This window comes from Apis cerana, linkage group LG4 (genome assembly GCF_029169275.1).
Source record: "Apis cerana isolate GH-2021 linkage group LG4, AcerK_1.0, whole genome shotgun sequence".
NCBI lineage: Eukaryota > Metazoa > Arthropoda > Insecta > Hymenoptera > Apidae > Apis > Apis cerana.
In genome coordinates this window covers 134,169-149,970 of record NC_083855.1, presented here as the reverse complement: position 1 = coordinate 149,970, position 15,802 = coordinate 134,169, and the positions used below count along the sequence as shown (strand labels likewise).

Below are 15,802 nucleotides of genomic sequence, written 5' to 3'. Positions count from 1 at the left end.
CGAAAAGCTTATTGTATATCCGATATGCATACGTGTTTCGTTGCTCCGACGAGAAGGCTTAAAACACGGAGAGATCTTGACATCGATCCACGCGTAGTTTCTCGTCAATGTTGGAATAATATTTGCTTGGATATCGATTCGGCAGTAAAAAGCGATACGTAAGATGTGGAAGAAAAGTAATCAGTCGGTTCGGATCAATTTAACCTGTCGGTTAAACAGCGGCTTGATAAATTTTTTTTCTTTATTTCGGAGAAACAAAAAAAAAGATTTCCATCGATTTATTTGTATTTAAAGAAATATTATGATTAATTATATTTGAAATGTGTATTTAACAAATTATTAAATACGTATATATTTGTGCGCGGAAAGTTCGATTTGTCTTTTACAAAACATGCTCCATAAAATTCTCATATTTCTGAGAAAATTGTATTAGAAAAAATTCTTAAATAATTCGATTCTTGTAAATAATTAATTACTTTTATAAAATAATGAATTAACCTATAATTAATTTTTTCCTTTGTTTTTCCTAACAATCCCTGAAAATTACCAACAACTTTGCGCGTTTCAAAAAAATATTCCCAACCAATCGCAAGATTGCTTCCTAAAATACGATTCTTTCACAAAATTTTCTACGCTCGAAAATCAAAATTTCCTTCTCTGAATCATTTCGAAAAGAAAAGTGAATAAAATTTACCTTCGGCGGTGGTCAGCTCCGGCGGTGGCTCGGACATCCCAAGCACCAACCGATCCTGCACGATCCAGCAGGATACGAGCAGGACGAGGACGAGGCTGAGTTCGTGTCCGAAGCTCCTCGAAGCGGCCGTGGATGACGGCAGGGACGCCGTCGCGTCGACGGCGTCGGTGGCGTGCATCTTCACGACTGGCCCTGACACGCGGCCTCTTCTCGCGCACCCTTCTCTACTCTGTCGCTGCTCGCCCCTATGTATGTACGCATACGTGGTACGCACTGTGGAGCACCTGCACGCAGGTCAAGCCTGCCGTACCTACTTCCGGTATCACATATCCGCGCAATCAGGTCGCGTGATCGATAGCACGCGCATATCTCCACACGTTTCACTGCGGGCACAATTCCACTGGCAAAGAAATATGAAAAAATAGCCGGGAGAATGTGAGAAATCTCGTTCGAGTATCGACGATATTCCTTATATTCACCGTTTACGTCCTGTTGTACCGGCTCCTAGGGGGAGGACTCGAGGGGAGGAGGAGGGGAAGAGTTCGTGGACACGTTTTACCGCAACCACCACCACTGTCACCACCACCACCACTCCTCCTCGTCGTTTGAACGTTACGGGTTCATGGGAACAGAGGCACACCGATTCTTAATTCTACTCCCTTCGACTTCTTCCTTCTCGTTTCCTTGCTGTACGAGATACGACGGTCGAAGAAAAACTTTCTTTAAGGTTTGGAATAAGAGAAACGGTGGTTCCGATCGAACGAAACAACCGCGCGAGTGCTTCGCCCGTCTTCTCTCCACGCGGACTTTCGCGATATGGAGCTGGCAAACAACGAGCGAATCGGTCAGGGGTGGTCGTAACGCTAGGGCGCCGACGTCCTGCGCAATGTACGCGAGAACCAGCACGCTTTTCGCACCCCTCGTACCCCTGATCCGCAATCGTCGCAGGGGCGCAGAGCCCCTGAGTCATTCCTCGTGAAACAACCAGTAAAACGTACGTCGATGTGTGTTCCTTTCGTGCACCGCAACGTAAATATGCACGATTCTTCGACCAGAGACGTCGAGGCGCTGAGGTTATGTCGTACACGCTGTGTTGAAAACGTGCCGAAAACCTAACCTATCCGAGACGCCGTCATGGATTACCGGCAAGCCGAGATACGCGGACCTGACTATAAATATGGATTGCGTTATATGACGATAGAACAATACAAAATTCTTTTCTTTTTTTTTCTATTTTTTCTTATACAGATCAGATTATGTTACATCGAAAGAAAAATGAAATCATTCATTGTCGACTTTTTTAAAAAGTGAGATATTAAACAAATTCTTTTTAAATTAAACTAAATTACACATATGATAATTATAGATATTATAATATCATAGAAATATATTTTGTACATCGGTTAAGTTTAAAAAGAACTTTTCGAATCGTATAAAACAAAAATCTAATTCTAATGGAAATTTTATACAAATGTAAATATATCTTATTTTTATCTTTACATTTGATATAATATTTTATTCTTTCGTGTTTTTAACAGTAGTGTGATACTTTATTCTTAAAATTGAAATTTTCTGTTTTGAAAGAGTTTATTAGAAATTATGCAGAATGCGAAAAATTACAGATTTTTTTTTATCATATGAATTACTTTTATCGTATTCAAATTTTCAAAGAAAATACGGTTGAATAATACAAAGATTGAAAAAAATTGATCTTTTTGATCTTTCGAAGTAAAATATTCCTTGATGTCGAGCCTATATATACTTTAAGCTTAAAAAATTCGTGAGAGACGAATTCGTACTCTCTTGTCTGCAGGGCTCAATCTTTCACACATGCATGTAACACACATGCACGTGTCACGTATCTACCATTGTTCAATCTCCATTTCTATAGTTCAAGGTATCTTTCTAATATATACATATCGGTCAATGAATCGACGTTCTTTCACACCGTTTGTCAGTTGTTCGATATAATAAAAGGTTTCTTAATCTCTTTGAGTTCGATTTGAACTTTGAGTTTTCGTCGACATTTTTTTATCGTTGTCGCTTTTCTCTTTTTGTCCCTGGTTCTCGACTCGCATCAATCATTACTCCCTATGGAAAAGCTTGCAAAATATAACGATCAAACTTGTCAGTTATCAAAGTTATCGATAAAAATCGTATCAGTTCCGTAGAGTCTCAATTTCGTAACATCGAATAATAAATCTTGATTTTTATGAAAACTGCCTGTTTTTGTCAAAGTTTATACAAAAATTAATAGGATGCAGCCGATTGAACTTTGATCAAAAATATCTATGAAATAATCTTTGAAATAAAATATCTTTTCTGGGCAATGTTTTATCGTATTTTTGTAAAAAATATATATTTTTAAATAATTCTCAAAAATCTTCATCAAAAAATAAATTAAAAATACCGAAACGATTTTTCATTTAAGGCTTCGTTTTCAAGAAAATAAATTTTGAAAATTCTTTGAATACACGTGTAAAAATATTTAATATTTTTGATATATCATTTATATCAATAATAACAAATTTTTATCGCTTAAAATATATTTTAAGATTATAAATATCTTCATATTTAATTTCTGTATCTTTTGTTCTTAAATAAATAATAAGTTATAGTGTAGCATTAAAATATTTTTTCTTAAAAATTTTCATTTCAACAATTATAATCAAACTCAAAAAGATCAAAGAATACTGCTAAAAATTTCTATGCTATTAAAAAAAACTATAATTAAAAGAAATATTACCGTTATATTCATTAATTATAAATCTTTAATTTAATTCTCCCATATTTAATTTAATTTAAAAGGAAAAGCAGTGAAAATTCAACGATTAAAAATTTTCCAAACTTGCATAATATCAATAAAAATAGATTTCGTTTTACCAAAAATTAATTATAAAATAATTATCAATATCAATTATATCAATTATAAAATAAATTTGTTCCTTGAAAATTCATTTCATTCAGATCCATTAAATAGTTCTCCATTACTTCTGCGACCAATAGTTTATCCAATAGTTGAAAATCGATTCGAATCCAAAACTATTTAAAATCATGAACTCTATTGAGAGATCTGTTTGAAAGTTATCGAGCCTCCCTTACAGAGACGACCCACTTTTACCGAGCGACTAACTTACGTAACTCACATATCTCACGATCCTTTTGCTAAGGCGTGCTCGCTTCCATTAACGGCATCCGGCGAAGAAAACGACAAAACCCTCTTTGGATACGTGTGGCAATCGTTTCTGTTTCTCTATCAGTTTACGTGTCTCAGCATGTGGCCGGTAATCGCGGCTCCTTAAACATCGGAATAAGAATTCCCTTCCGATACATTAAACGTTAGTCGCCTTCCACGTTCGCATCTACCCGAGAATTTGTAGGATTTTTCTCTATTCAACTTTTCATGGATATAAAAAAAATTTTGTACGGCATAATTTTTTCTCAATTTTTCTTTAATTTCTTTCAGAATTATAATGAAATTGAAGTAACTGGAAGATTTTTAAAATTTAAAATGTTGATAAGAAGAATAATATTAGAGTAATTAACGAATATTAAAAAATGATAAATGACAAATAGTCAAATATTTCGAATATATCAATTATTATAATTTTAATATTAAAGAATTGAAGAAAATATATCAATTAAAATATATTTAATTAAAAAAAAAATAAAAATAAGAAATCATTTCTAATGTTTCCTCGCGAATAAACAAAATCTTACTCCGTTAGATGTCGAAATGGATCATGTTAGGCGAATTCCTGTGGGAAAGAATGTTGCGTAAATTTGGTGTCAAGCCTTGGAAAAGTGAATTTATTGCAAATCACTTCTCCGAAGGCTGAAGTTTCTCGCACAACGTGATCGTTTGTTAGGATAACTTGAAGATTAAGAAATCTGGAAGCTTTGCTTGATGAATGAGCTGTTGCGAGAGATCAAGAAATAATGTATCAAGGAATTCTAACGATATTTTTCTTTATTACCAGTGATCAATTTTAAATACTGTTTAAAGGAAGATGGTAAATGAACTTTATACGATATTTTGCAATAATGAGAAATTATTTACGTAATATCTTTTATTATAAGATCGTTTATTATTCAAACCGAAAATTTTTTTGCTATCTTGAAAAGTTCAAAGATTTGACGAATTGATATTATTATCTAATATTGATTTATATTGGATAATATTGAATTTTAAATTTTCTTAAAATATTATTATTATAATATATTAAAATTATATTATATTATATCGAACTTTTCACGATTCTTGAAAAAAGTTCCGAGTAATTTGAGTCAAAGACATTCGTTGCAAATTTTTTCGGAATATTTTTAAAAATTCGGAAAAAATAAAAACTTTTAAAAACCGCTACGAAAGAAAAGTTACTTGGATATAAATGACCTAGTTTGACTATGGAAAGTTATAATTAATTATATTACGTGTTCTACGATAAACTAATCAATACATTTCTACGATAAAATAGTAGCATAGCACACAATATATAATATCTTAAAATTTTTACGTGCATTCACGTGTAACGTATCTCGTACTTAATAATAATAAAAGACGGTTGTAATTACATTTTAATTCATAAATTTAATTCATTACGTAGAAAATAACTGGGAGAAAATAATAACACAGGTAGCAATAAATCAAATCAAAGTTTTATTATTTGAGAATGGAAAAATTTCTTCTATTTTTATGTGTCGAATCCAAATCTGGTTAAAAAATAAAAATTGTGTGTAATATTTAAAAGTACAAAGTTTAAAACTCAAATAGATAAAAAGTATTGATTTTTGCTACATTTACGAAATTATTTAAAAAAAAATAATTTTTTTTTTAATATTTTTCAAATATTATACATATTTTTCTTCCACAATAAAATATATAACATTGAAGTTATTCTATATTAAATAAGACAAATCTTTTTTTCAAACGTAATAAAAATGTTAAAACATTTTTCAATGAGTTTTAATTCGAGTATAAAAAGTAGAATTTTTAATTTAAATTATGCAACTGTTTCCGACAAATCAAAAACTTTGCTTAATAACACGATTTATAAAATGTGACTGATTTACAAATAAAATTAGAAGGTTTCTATAAATTAAGCAAAAAAACAGCATCATTAATATTTCGTGAAAAACGAATGTTGAATGTTGTATGAAAAAAAGAGAAAAATTGTATATATATATACATATATACATATATATATATCAAGTTGTAACTTTTGTATATTTAAAATCATCTTATAAAAATCTTCTTATAAAAAAATAAATCAACATGTAAGATAATACAAAGTATATGTACGTTTTCATTTTGCGATATTCTCGAGAGTTTCCATCGACGCGTTGCAACTTCCTTTCATCCATTCGTGAATCACGATGCATACTTTCTTGAAAGCAAGATTGTTTGAAATGAATGCGAGTATGGGAACTCAATTCTTCGTCGCAGCAACCAAATTGGACCAATATTTCGCATATTCTTTCAAAATAGTGCCTCTGCAATCAAAAAAATTAGAAATTCTATGATAAATGTAATTCAAGTACTAATTAATTCTTTGCAAACGTTAATTAAATTATTGAAAATAATATAGATAATGTAAAATAATAAATGTATAATAAAAAAAAAATATTGCATTTTACCATCTATTTTTTCATTCACGAATTTAAAATTGAATGAAATTTAAAGGAAAAGATCGAAAGAAATTTTTTAAAAAAAGAAGAATCTTTTAAATAAATATCAATTTTTTAAACTTTATCGCGCAAACATTTTTTTCACTTTTTTTTATTTATGGAGAAAAGAAATAAAACAACTTAAAACTACCATGTTTGAGAAGTTTTTTCCTTCGAATGTATGAAAAGACCAAAAAGGGAAAATGCACAGCAAAACTGTTCAATGTGCTACTTCGAATGAGGGATAGCAATGAGTATAAATGATTCGTTCTTTCCCCTGTGTATCCCTTGAAATTCGTTGGTTTATTAGCAAGCCTACCGCGTACACGCGTATTCGTGAGCAATCGCACGAAAAATGAATCGCAAGAACGATTATTTCCACTGACCAGCGACGTACAATTAGTTTTATTGCATTATTTCTTTCTTCGATTTACTCAATTTTTATTCACTTTTCTTGATGAATTGAATAAAAAAGTCAAAATTGTTATTTTTAATTAATTTTTTGATAAATACAATTTTTCAGATGAATTAGAAAAAATGAAGTAATTACTATTTGTTCAATGTATCTTTTTTGAGGAATAATTTAATAAATATGAGAAAAATATTTTTTTAAAATTTGCCAATAATATTCAATTCAATTAATGAATTGATAATAATTATTTGACGAATGTACATTATTGAGGGGATTTAAAGAATAATTTACGAATAATTAAAATTTAATGAATTAAATAGTGAATTAAATTGTCATACTGATATCATAACTAACTATATAGCTTATTTTATAAAAATGTTGCATACTTTTCTCTGTTTAAAGTTTATAAAGCAATTATTTGATTATTCATATTAAAAATTTATCTATTCTTTCTTTGATTGTTTATTTTTTATAAATACTAGAGAAGATTTTTAAAGAAGATATAATTTCATTTTTTTGGAATAAAACATGAATACAATTTGGATTTAATCTCGAAATTATCCCTATAAAAAAATATTACTTACGTCTAAAAAAACTATTGATTTAAGAAATATTACAATTTAAATATTACAAAACTCTACAAATAGAATTTGCATTTCAAATTCATCCTTTTACAGATCAAACTTTCACTTTTCTGCAAATTAAATTTATTTCAAATCACATATTTACAGGAAATTACTTTTTCTTATAAATTGTAAAAATTGTAAATACATTATAATATTAAATGATAATATAATCGTATAATGAAACCAGATTAGAGACATTTAATAAAAAATAGAATTGCCCCAATTTTATTTATAAATGCTGTACACAAAAAATAAATACTATTTTTTTTCTGCAAAAGAATGGAAAGCCTGTAAATATATAAAAATGCAATATATTTTTACAATATATGTATTTCTTTTATTACTTCTAATTAAATAAAATATGCATTAAACAATAAATAAATATAATAACTATTCATCAGAGAAATCTGTGCATATTATATGTCTGTAGAGTCTGTAAAGTTAATTGAATTAGAGCTAATCACGATTATTATCTTCGAATTCTAATGTGCAATATTTAAATCAAAGTATCTTCTAAACCTAATACTTTTCCAAAATTTTCTGAAAATGCAATTAACTTTTTTATAAAGTGCGATCAGATGAATCAATTAATATAATATTTAATATAAAATATTATCATTTTAAAAAAATGAAATCGTCCTTAAAATCTTTACTGTTTAAAAAAAATAAATTGTATCATATATCTTCCTTAAAACATTTTTTTGGTAATTTCAATCTTTTGTAAAGTATTCCACTATTCTCACTTAAAAAAAAATATCATATATATATATATATATTTTACTATCATATAAGTAATATTGTCATGTTACTCATTAATTTCATACTTCTGATAATAAAATGAAATTTTATATTTGATAATTTTTAATGATACTGATTTTATTATATAATCAAAAACAATCCATAATTATTATGTCGTTATACATAATAATAATTCTTCTCATTATCAGATGATATAAATGTAGACAATAGATTTTTATTATAATAATAAAAAATAAACAGAACAAACGGAAATAATATATAATAATAAACAATTTCATTAAATTTTTATGATAAAGCTTTTAAGTAAATGAAGAAACATTCAAAAACCATAAAATTGGTCTCATAAATGATCATGTTATTTTGTAACTATTTTATAACAGATTATACTCGTTCTCATTTCAAGCGCAACAAATGATATCGTCTCGTTTACGATAAGAGTAGCACAACTTTAAAAGTAGATTCATATTCTACGGGGAAGAATTTATTTCTTTCATTAAAATACGATCAATTATGTATTATAAATTTATATATTCGTTTACAACTTACTTGAAGATACGATTAATAAATATTCCTAGTTACGAACTTTCTTAGAAATTTAATAAATTATGTTTAAATTTTATTTATAAATCATAATAACATTGAATTAATCGTCACAAAATGATTTTCACTACTTACTTATTCTGCTATTTAAGATTCTTTCTTAATTGTTAAATTAAAAATATTTATATATTCTATTCCGAAATGCAATAATATGTCAATAATAAATTATCAAAAATTTTGCTTTTAGAATTACCTTTAAAATAAAAAATACGTATATTTTCTATCCCGAAATTATATTAATATTTCAATGATCAATGAAATTCTCAAAAAATTTTAATTAGTTATTGTTTGAGAAAAAGCTTTCTTTAATGAATTGTTTCACTATTGCAACATAACATTTTGATAATTTGAAATTTTTTTCTAAGATTCCAAATTTAAAAAAATGTAAAATATTCTAAATATAAATATTTAAAAAATATATATAAAATATAAAAGAATATAAACAAAACATAGAAATAAAAATTGGATATAGCATTTTAAATGTTAAAAGCTACTTAGTTATTTTTAATTTACAGTTTATGTTTGCTAGAAATTTTCAGGATTTTGAAAATAACGATAAACGAAATATTTCCTTCTTAAAATTACATCAAAATGTTAAATTCGATACACGTTACTGCATTTTATCTTCTCGAAAAGAATAAAATCGGTACTCACGTAAAGTACACGCGTCCACGCGCGTTCGGCGGTGCATTCCAGATAAGTGTAGCATGTTGTTTCACATAAGGATCGGCATGTGTCACAGCGCTACATTCGGGGTGAGTGTTCGTGTTATCGGTTTGCGCCCAAGAACCGATCCAACTATCTGTATCAGGGTCACGTGCTTGCAAGAAGAATCCCTTGAACGACGAGCCGCTGATAGTCACTGAAAAATATTCGTTTCACACTGAAAATCTCAGTCTCGGAGGATGGCTCGATTGAAATTATCTTGTGATGCGGAAATAAACCTAGTAAAAAAGAGTCGTGGACGATTGTTGACATGAGTATCGGAGAATGTACTTTTTTAGATAAAGATTTTATCTGTGGATTTTTCTATGATTTAATGTAGATACCGAAAATTGTTATTTATATAATAATTTTTTATATTTAAAGAGACAAAAACAGAATTTGTTTTGCATATTTTTATATTTTCCGATTGTAATATCGTATCGATTTTAAATTTTATCTGGTATATCGAAATAGTTAAAATAATGGATAACTTAAAAAAATATATTAATATAATTCCATTAATTGATTAAATTTTTTATCATAACGATTTTCAACCTTATAATTTATTCTTTAAATTCTTTTTTTTTTTTAGATGTTGAACAAATTTGTGATATAATTTTTTCTTATACGTTCATTAATGATTTATAATTATTAAAAAAAAGAAAATGAAATGAATACAATTTCTTTTCTTTGATTTATTTGTAATTTATAATTTAATAATTTTTTTAAATAAATTTTTTTAGCCTTATATGAAATTTTGAGAAAGAAAATCTTGAAAATTTATTTCGTATTTATCTATTTTATATATAAAGTAAAAGATATTTATTCTTTTTTTTTAATATAATTAATGAAATGAAATTTAAATAAATTATTTCTACTTACAAAGCAATGGTTAATAAATGTTGTAATCTGAACATCTTACTTTAGAAATTTTAACTCTACATATTATATTTTATACATTTTTGTACATTTTATTAATAATAAATATTTAACAATTATACTATATATAAATTATACATAAATTATAATAATTAAATAATTTAATAAATTGAGAATCACGAATGAAAAAATTAAAAATTACAATTTTATTTCATTTAATTTTGATGCACGTAATTAATGTTTAAAAGCTAAATAAAAAAAAGTACACAAAATAACTTTGACAAGAATATCGTCTAAAAATATAAAAAAAAAAGCGTGAATAAGTTCCAACAGTACGAAGCTCATTTTCTTCGAGAACGTAAACAGGATGTAAACCTCGAGGTTCATTCACGCTTCCCTCACACCATTCTATTTCATTCCAGCTTCCCTATTGTCCAATGTTTCAAGGCATTGGAAAAGGACCAGTTTGATCACAGGTCAATCGCCTTGAGTTTTATGATAAAAGAGAAGGTCGATACTCTGCGAACTATATTTGTATCATCTTTTTCTTTTCTTTTGTTTTCTTTTTCCTTCTATTTCCGTCTTTTGCTAGAAAATAACGATGAATATTTAATTCGACGAATATATTTTAATTAACATTTGATTAAATCAATTAAACGATAAATCTCTCTTCGCTATTTAATGATCAAGTTTAATGCTTTTTTCTTTTTACAAACTTAAAATTCCAATAAAAAGTGAAATATTCATTTTTATAATTTAAAATGAATTTGAACTTCTTTGGATTAATTATAATTATAGTTTTCTTTAAACAATTCAAAATTGATAAATTAGTTATGAAATTTTAAAATAAATTTTTACAAATTTCATATTTATTCAAATTAAAAACGTATGGAATTATTTAATTCTTTTTTATTTGAATCTAATAATTTATAATAAAATAGTAAAGTTACAAGTAAAATGGATTATTAAAACTAATAACTATATTTTCGATAAATTCAATAAATTTCAATATTGATGTCGATTCGCGAAATTATCGCACATACTTTGTAAGTAATATAATTTAAGTAATTTCTCTTCCTATCAATACGATAAGTTTTTATTTCATATAGTTTCTTTTTTTAGCTTTTAATCGATTCGAATCGTTGTATAAAGAATTAAAAAAATACCTAAAAGAAAAAACGAACTTGCTTTAATTTGGTAAAGTTTGAATTTATAATTTATAATGTATAACAAAAATTAATTGAAAAAAGAAAAATATTGTTTCGTAGATCATATCAAAATTATCAAATGTATTTCAATTTTATTTTATTTAGAATTATCAAATTTAAATAATGTAGAAAATAATTTTAAAGAAATAATAAATACTATAAATATTTTATTAAATATTTTATTAAAAACAATTTTTAAATTAAAAAAAATGAGAAATAAATAATACTAAATACAATGGAACTTTATTTATATGAATTTTACATGTCTCGATCTAAGTTTCTGAACGTAACTCTAATTATATAAATTAAAAATTACATTTTATAATTTTGATAATTATATATGATAAGTGAAAACTTTTATGAATAATTGAAGCTTTTCTAAATATATAAATATATAATTTATATATTTATATAAGCAAATTACTCACATTTTATTAGAAAATGCATACTTTAGACAATAGCTAGAATTAAGTTAGGTAACATGTATCTTTTTTTCGAGCAAACGCTTCAAGTATAATAGAATGGGAAATGCAGTTGAAAACTTCACAAACGTTAATCCGGCCCATTTATCGAGCTACGTGATTACAAAGTATATTGTTTCTCTACATATACAAAATTATTTTACAAATAAACGCATCAAAAATTTTTAGCTAAAAAAAAAATAGATTATTATAAATATTATTTTTTATAAATAAATAAAACTAAAAATCAAATTGAATTATTAATGCAGATTAAAAATAAATAAATAAATAGATAATAAAAGATCTTTGTACATTAAAAGACATTATGAAAAATTTTAATTTATCATTATATTTTTTATTACGTATTTTTTCATCTAAATTATCAATTTGATCCTATTAATATGTTTATGTCTTCGTGAAAATTAAATTAGATTATGTCATCCAAGGTCAGATTTTATAGGTATTTTTCAACCCTATTATTAGATTTATTGGAAATTTCTTTTTATTTTTTGTTGAAAAAAAAAAAAGAAATTTTTATTTACTAAAATTAGAAAACTATGGATGAATAAATATAATAAATAAATACAGTATATCCATAAAAATAACATAATTATAAAATCGATATATTAAACTAAAATTGCATTGATTGTTAAATTATTGGTAACATCAAGAGTTTTATAATAAGTATCAAAAAAAAAGAAAAAAAATAAGCATTTCGAATTTCGAAAAGTTCATTTCAAAATTCACGAATATAAGAAGCATACTTCAACTCATCTTTAATTATTATTACTGTATTATACAATAAAAATATAACGTTTACAATTCATCATACGATTTTTAATCCAAATTCATTTCTTTGAATGAACGAAAATTCTCAATCAAAAATTTCTCAAAAATTCAAAGATTGAATCGTGAAAATGACATTTAACATGGTGCAAACATGGATCAAATTTTTACCTGAATATTACAACTCAGGTATCGAGAGTTTGATCTAAATGTTTTGATACATGGCAAGTGATAAATAACAAAAATTTTAGTAATTTCAATTCAATGAAATTTATAGAACAGAAAGGAATTTCTTTTTCCTGGACGATTTTTCCAATGATTGAACATGTAGAAATGGGCGAATCGCAGAATACGCAATTGTTAAGGTTTAGAGTTCACGTTTCCGAATCATGCGGTATCCACGTTGATTGGATCGATTGTTCCATAGTGGTTTCGTTCCGTTATTTTTATTTTATTGCTAATTTTGAGACGAAATATAATAGATACAAAATTTAATGGAACAAAATATTTCGTCTTCCGTTTTTTTTTCCTTCTCTTTTTTCTTTTTTAAATAATGTATACTCTCTTTTTACAGAAAAATATAGTTTTTTATTTTAAAAATTATCATAGCCAATATGAAAAAAATGACTTAATTTTAATTTTTAATTTGTTGTAACAAATATTATACAATATTAATATTTATTACAATATTTTATATTATAATATTTATTGATTTAATTAATCTTTTTCTTTATATCAATTATTTAATATTAATTTTTTTCTTTATTATAAAGAGAATATCATTTTATTGTTTTTTTATTTATTAATGACTGTCATTATTTTCGAGACAAAAAATGAGAGATCTTTTCCATGAAATATTCATGGATTTTTTTAAGCACTTTTTTATGAAAGAATATAAAAATTATTATAATTTGAAAAAATTCCTTTTTTTTCAAAAAAGAAAATTAATTTTATTTTGTTTTTTCTTATTTATCGATTGCTAATTTTGAAATAAGATATATAAAAAGATATATTCTTCGTGAAGAAATATCCAACAATCATCTTTTTTTATTCTTTTCGAAGAAATTCTTTTTTTTTAAAGAATATAATAGAGAATATAATCTTTCCTTTTTGAATAAAGCTTTTTTAAGAAAATTAATTTTTTTGTTTATTGACGATAATAAATATCGATTCCTTCGATTATTAAAATTAAAAAAATATTTATATATAATGATAATATATTGATATTAAAATTTAAAAAATTTATAAAGAATTCCTATAATAATCATTTTAAATTTAAAATTAATTAATAATTTATTCATTTGTCTTAAAATAATTATAAATTATTTATAAATTTTTAAAAGCTTCTTTATAAATTTCTTTTCACAATTTAATTTTGTTACATAATTAATGCTTAATTTTTACGTCACACTAAAATATTTATATCAATATTTATATCAAATCGATTACTATTAATGCATTCGTTAAATATTATTTTTTATCAAATATTACTAAAATTATCTTATATATAAAGCGAAATATTTTACGAATGAAATGAAATCGTATTTGTTTTAATATTTAACAAACAAAAAATGGTAAAAAAGACGACATACCAGTTATCTGAGATCCAGGACCATATTGCGATGATGAAGCAATGAATGTGTAAGGGCTCGTTTGCACAGGTTGTGACCTTGCTTGACCATGATTCGGCTCGTTGGCTTTTGATGGCTTCACACATGTGTCCACTGGTGCTCCATCCGGAAAACTGTTCACGAAGAATGCCGAAGAAACCACAATTAGCGTACTGAATGCCACGTTCCTCATAGTCAAACTCATATTATTTATTTCTTCTTATTTTCCTGACCTGTCATTAAAAAAAAAATCAATTTAATCCTAATGATCAGCTTTAAAAAATATAAATTTTCAGAATTTAATAGAAATATTTATCTATATTTTTCAAAAACACAATTTTATAAACATAAAATTTGACTTTATCGATCCAAAATCATTCATACAAATATATCTAAAAATGAATTTATGTGAAAAAAATTAGATATTTTTACTCTTGTTTTAATTGTAAAAAACTTAAAACTTTTGTCATTAAAATAATAAGTATTAACAAATATAATTAAAATTAATCAAAGAAATCAAAATTAATTTCAAATATATTTATTATTATAAAATAAAAGAGCATTTAAAATACAATTTTTTTAAATAAATAAATAAATAAAATTAACATAAACAATTAACAAAAAGAACTTACAATTAAATTAATAAAAAAAAACATAAAATTTGAAATAATCGTGTTGGAGGCAGAAAGATTCGAAGGAAACTGTACTACTCGGCCTCCCGCGAGTAAGTCAAACTGTGTTCAGATCCCACCATGTAATCATAAAAGACTGGCACAATTCACTTTTACTAATTGTCACTTTCACTTTGATTCCTTCGTTGATTCTACAGTTAACTGTGAATTGTGTTTTTGGTATTCCTTAATCCTTTTTTGTTTTTCAATCTCTATTTCATTTTTGAAAAAAATATTCAAAAAAGACATATTTTAAATTTTCAAAATTTTATAGAAAAACTATCTAACTATATGTACTTCTTCTTTCTTTTAATATAAAGTTGTATTTATTTAAAACTTAAGATTTTTTTACTTTAATCATAATTTTTCTAATCTTTTTAATATAAAAACTATTTTATTAAATTCGATAACATTCAGTTGAATGAATTTTTAATTTTTTAATTTAAATTAAAAATGTATCATATTATTACATATTAATTAATCTTATTTAAAAATATTGCATGCGATATATTATTCGAGTCGCATTACGAGTTGTATATCGATTAAAAGAAATAATACATGTAGAAAAATGTACGAGAGGTACGTGTTTACATTGCATGTCATTTTTGTATTCTGTTAAATTGATTTGTGGAAAAATATCACGCGTTCTTGTTTAACATTATAATATTTGTAAAATTATGATGTACTTCCTAAATCAATGTTATTTTTTGGAATTATTGATTCTGCT

At 25.5% G+C, this 15,802-nt stretch overlaps 2 protein-coding genes across 7 annotated transcripts in view; both read right to left on the bottom strand.

Moving 5' to 3' along the window:
• Positions 1–3,627, bottom strand: part of LOC107995232 (uncharacterized) — a 41,149-nt gene extending 37,522 nt beyond the window's left edge. For all 6 annotated transcript variants that reach the window (XM_028665450.2, XM_062073458.1, XM_017052611.3 and 3 more), the window contains exon 1: positions 695–3,627. In XM_028665450.2, coding sequence (XP_028521251.2) covers positions 695–872 — 178 coding nt within the window. In that variant the 5' untranslated portion in view covers positions 873–3,627. The remainder of the gene's footprint in view (positions 1–694) is intronic.
• A 2,272-nt stretch (positions 3,628–5,899) lies between these two features.
• LOC107995219 (putative defense protein 3) lies at positions 5,900–15,187 on the bottom strand. Its single transcript, XM_017052590.3, has 4 exons — positions 15,037–15,187; positions 14,387–14,637; positions 9,410–9,617; positions 5,900–6,184 (listed from the first exon to the last, which is right to left on the bottom strand). The coding sequence occupies exons 2-4, from the start codon at positions 14,607–14,609 to the stop codon at positions 6,121–6,123; spliced, it is 495 nt and encodes a 164-aa protein (XP_016908079.1). The 5' UTR covers positions 14,610–14,637; positions 15,037–15,187; the 3' UTR covers positions 5,900–6,120.
• Positions 15,188–15,802: the final 615 nt, after the last annotated feature.